Genomic DNA, 4,236 nt, shown 5'->3' on the forward strand with positions numbered 1-4,236 from the left:
TTGTTGATTTTTATTTGGATTGAGTTGATAATATTGATGAGAGTGGTAAAGAATTAAAGCTGCAATCACTTCATTCTTCTTTCATGTTATTCATTGAATCAAATTTTTTAAACAACTTTGGCTGTGAACTGCAAGTAAGTCTTCCATGTGAAAGAACTTAACAGCTTTTCTTGCAACAACTTGTATGACCCAAAATAAGTAAACTTCCTCCTCAACGCTAACAGAATCAAATGGCTCAACCAAAAATGAACTTGAAATCATCAGAACTGTAGCTAACTCATCGCGTGAGTTGGAAAAAAGTTTAGAGCATATCGACTGCATCCACACGACTATAGCAGGACAGAACACGTAAGTTACTTTATGTGGATATTCAGGCCGGTACATACGACTCGAGCATCAGTTGAGTTGGGGTAGGCGATCTGATCTCGACAATCAAGTATGTGAACTTCCACTGCTTATCCACCTTGTCTTGAAACATCTCTGTATAAACCTTGCCAGCTCCATGTGGTCCGCGAATATAAAAATTGACCTACATACAATCATAATCATATAATTGGCAACCTAAGTATTCAACATCTGCAAACTTGAGCCGGTGAAGTATCAAAAGATGGGAATCACCAAAAAAAAAAGAGGTAAGTCACCTCAACATGCTCAACTCCGTCTTCGTCGGTCCATATCCTATTGGGGATGCGTTGGCGTGCAGCACGACTTCTACTCTCTGATCCATAGCCTGTTACAGGAGATCCAATTCTTGCCTTAACCTGGATGGCAAACACATGCAACTGATCAGTTCAAAGTACAACCAGGATCAAAATACATAAGAATCCGATTGGTCACGCTTAGTGCTGTGACGTATGAACTCTATCTACTCGTATAACTCAATAAGACAGAAAAGTCCACCTCAGATGGTACTTAGGAAATAAGATCTTTAAGTGCAACCTCGCAGTATTCAGTCTACAACTCAATCTCAAAATTATAGGCAGTAAATTCACGGTAAGGACAATAGGGGCAAAGAACATACTTGACCGTCATTTTGAACCCTCTCGAGACCTTTATTGAAAATTTTGTACCTACAACACAAAATTACTTTATACTAGATTGAAAACAAGAACACAAGTTCTCTGTCAACCTATTTAGAATGTAAATGCAACCCTTACTCTTTTGGCTGAAAAATGAGTTCCTTAAAAACTCCATATGCAGCAGCACCAGCAACTGCAAGTCCCGCAAGAATGATAAGACTATAGGAAGCTCCCTCAGTAAACGTCACAGGCTTCTCTGGGATATTGTAGGTAGGAGCATCAAATGGATCCTCAAAAGTAGACACATCCTTTCGAGCCTGTACAAGTAGGACAAGAAACAGAAGGTTGGTTGTCATTGATTTGAGAAAGACAATTCACTGTTATATCAGGACCAATAATCTACTGAATACAGTTTCTTGTCTGAAACATATGTTTAACATTATACTCCTGTCAGAAATTAAGATAGCACTGCTTTGTGGCATAGGAATGAGTTCGACTTCATCACTAACTGTAAACATTTCACTGAGGGTAGGCTTCTTCAGTACATACGTCAATCTACCTAACTAAAGTAATAATTTTTTCACAAGTTGGAATTGACAAGCTTAAAATAGTAAAATACCTTGATGATTGAAGCACAAGTTTCTGAAGTTGAGATGCATTTAATGACAAATATTGCTATTATAAGGTAAAAGTTAAAGCAATAAGTTACCAACTCAAGAATGCCTTTTTATAAGTAATTTGGACCTAAATTTGGTCGCGCAAATACCTATTGTATTATTAACATAGTGGCGAAACTTCAGCCATGATTTGCTGGGGAATTAGTTAATTGTGGTCCTTAGAATATTTTACTTTTGTTTGTCCCACAACTAAGTTCTCCTTTACAATCTTCTTTTTTCTTAAAAAAAAAAAAAGGAAATACATATATGCATGATTAGAGACAGATATAACCTCTGATTGCTTTTGTGTAGACCTCGAAGCCTTTGATGCAAATGATCTAGCAAAGCAAGATGATTGAGGATTTACGCCAGCAGTATTGACAAGCTGAAACGGTGATCTGAAGGTCATCAAGCATTGTGTGCTCCTTTGATTTCTGTAAAGAGCGGGAATTCCTGCAAGATCTACGTCTGAGTACTTTTCTTAACATAGAATATGTTCCTACAGAATATTAAAACTGATGTCACATGGACACAAGATTGTGAAACAGACCGAACACAACAATTTTCAGCAATTACATGGTGAGACACAAGATTTTACAATTAGAAGCAAATGCATGAACACACATGGTGTTTTCTAAAGATCTCAACAGGAAATGATCTCACTGAAAGCAAAAAAGACGTAATTTAAAGTATTGATCTTTCGAAAAGGGGTGTCACAACTGTCAGGCACAGAATACAACAAAAGTTTCAACCTTAGTTTCGCAGACTCTTCACTTATGATGCCGCACCCATGTCGGATTCTCCAAAAATACACTACTTTGGGCGAATCCGACATGCACCTGCTGAAATTAACATCTGTACGACAAAGTATTGGCCATTTCTCGCAAGAAACCCCCAACTGCAAGACATAGGCATGATAATATAATGATTCGTGAAACATAGATGAATAACATTCTATTAAACCTTGGTCCCTTTACCCCCATATTAGTAGATAGCAAGTCCACAACACTTAAGAGTCAAGCAAGGCATCACTTTTTTCTTAAGGAAAGCAAAAACCGTTCTCTACAGCTACATGTTTGAACGTCATCTTAAAGTTCCCAAGAAATCAAATTTGCAAAAATTATATTTTCTGATTATTGCAGATTGCGAGGAACTTATTGAGTGGATACACGTGAAGAACTTAAACCACTGAATGGATGAATGTTACAGCAGACCACTGAATGGATGAATGTTACAGCAGACTCAAGATCCATTCAATGAAGAGAAATGAGTTAATCCTAAATTTAAATTCTTAAAAGACCCAACACTTGCAGAAACCAAATTGTTCTTTTACAGTTTGCAAATCTTCAATCATGAATTTAGCATCTACTAACCAGCAGGTTCATCGATAACCTGCAAAAAATAAGAATTTAGGGGGCAAAAGCTATCAATAGGCAGCCAAAAAAGCTTTAGGATCTCACAGTAGCAAGACATTTCAACTGACCTTCGCAGTAGGATTAGAAGCATATGCTGATATCCTTGCTCTTACCAGTTCCTGCAAGTACATCATAATCAGAGAAAGAACGGAAGAAGAACATACCCAACTGCATATTGAAACATGAGAACTGGAAAAGGATTTGATCAGCAATTTCAGGTCATGAACTGGAAGCATGTCAAAGCTATTGATATTGTCAAAGATCTGTGAGCATAAATTTTCAACCCGCGGCGAAAATATATGATGGAATAAGGTATCAATATTTCAGCATTCGCTTGCTTGGGTTTCCCTGATTTAAAGGGGTTCACAAATAAGGCCCAACCATTTCAGACTTAAAGAAGATTAATAAAGAGCGCGGAATAGTAAAGGTATGGGCATGCTGACTGGACACCAGTGTAACTAAAAAAAAGTGAGGTGCACTGAGAAGGGAATATTAGATGCAAAAGAAATTGTGAATGTCAAACAGAGATTAACCTCATGATCAGCATATGACCCTACATCCATAAACTGACCCTTCTACCACACTTACTCTTTCTTTGAATAACTTCACCTATCTAAGGTGATGTCCTCGATAAACTAAGGATGCAACATGTCCGGTCTAACCACCTCCCCCTATATCTACAAAAACAATGTCTAATAGTACTACAGTGATTCACACAATAGGTTCATACATATCCATTCTAGAAGCAACAAGAATATGAAAAATCAATTACAACAATTAGAAAAAAGGAACAGAACTTTGTATATCCTTTTAGCAGAAACGTTGAAAACAGAACTTTGTTGTTGTTGTTGTTGTTGTTGAAAACAGAACTTTCAGCAGCCATAGCAAAAAACGGCTGATACCCACATCAGATAAGCTTGTTGAAGGCACATATTCCAAGAAAGAATCCAACTTGATGCATGATTTTACAACATTCAAATAGCCTTATGGGAAAACAAAACTACCAACTAGTGTTCACTACTCCAAACCCTCTTATCTAAGGAGATGTCCACGAGGTGATGTCCACGATAAACTAAAGATGCACGATGTCCTGTATAATCACCTACCCTTATATCTTCAAATACAATGTCTAAAAGTACTACACCG

General features: G+C 37.3%; 1 protein-coding gene across 1 annotated transcript; it reads right to left on the bottom strand.

Annotated features, from left to right (window-relative positions):
* Positions 1-53: 53 nt before the first annotated feature.
* LOC124894181 (probable mitochondrial import inner membrane translocase subunit TIM21) lies at positions 54-3,438 on the bottom strand. Its single transcript, XM_047404914.1, has 7 exons — positions 3,159-3,438; positions 3,049-3,067; positions 1,968-2,128; positions 1,158-1,336; positions 1,022-1,070; positions 642-761; positions 54-529 (listed from the first exon to the last, which is right to left on the bottom strand). Exons 1-7 carry the CDS (start codon positions 3,324-3,326, stop codon positions 371-373), a joined length of 855 nt encoding a protein of 284 aa, XP_047260870.1. The 5' UTR covers positions 3,327-3,438; the 3' UTR covers positions 54-370.
* Between the last annotated feature and the right edge of the window lie 798 nt (positions 3,439-4,236).

The sequence above is a fragment of the Capsicum annuum genome, unplaced genomic scaffold (genome assembly GCF_002878395.1).
Source record: "Capsicum annuum cultivar UCD-10X-F1 unplaced genomic scaffold, UCD10Xv1.1 ctg71055, whole genome shotgun sequence".
Taxonomy (NCBI): Eukaryota; Viridiplantae; Streptophyta; class Magnoliopsida; order Solanales; family Solanaceae; genus Capsicum; species Capsicum annuum.

Coding starts and splice junctions, on each gene's coding strand:
- LOC124894181 (XM_047404914.1), bottom strand. CDS start 3,326: ATGCTTCCAGTTCATGACCTGAAATTGCTGATCAAATCCTTTTCCAGT. Junction 1,337..1,967: donor CTACACAAAAGCAATCAGAG/GTTATATCTGTC, acceptor CTACTTGTACAG/GCTCGAAAGGATGTGTCTAC. Junction 762..1,021: donor GGGTTCAAAATGACGGTCAA/GTATGTTCTTTG, acceptor TTTGCCATCCAG/GTTAAGGCAAGAATTGGATC.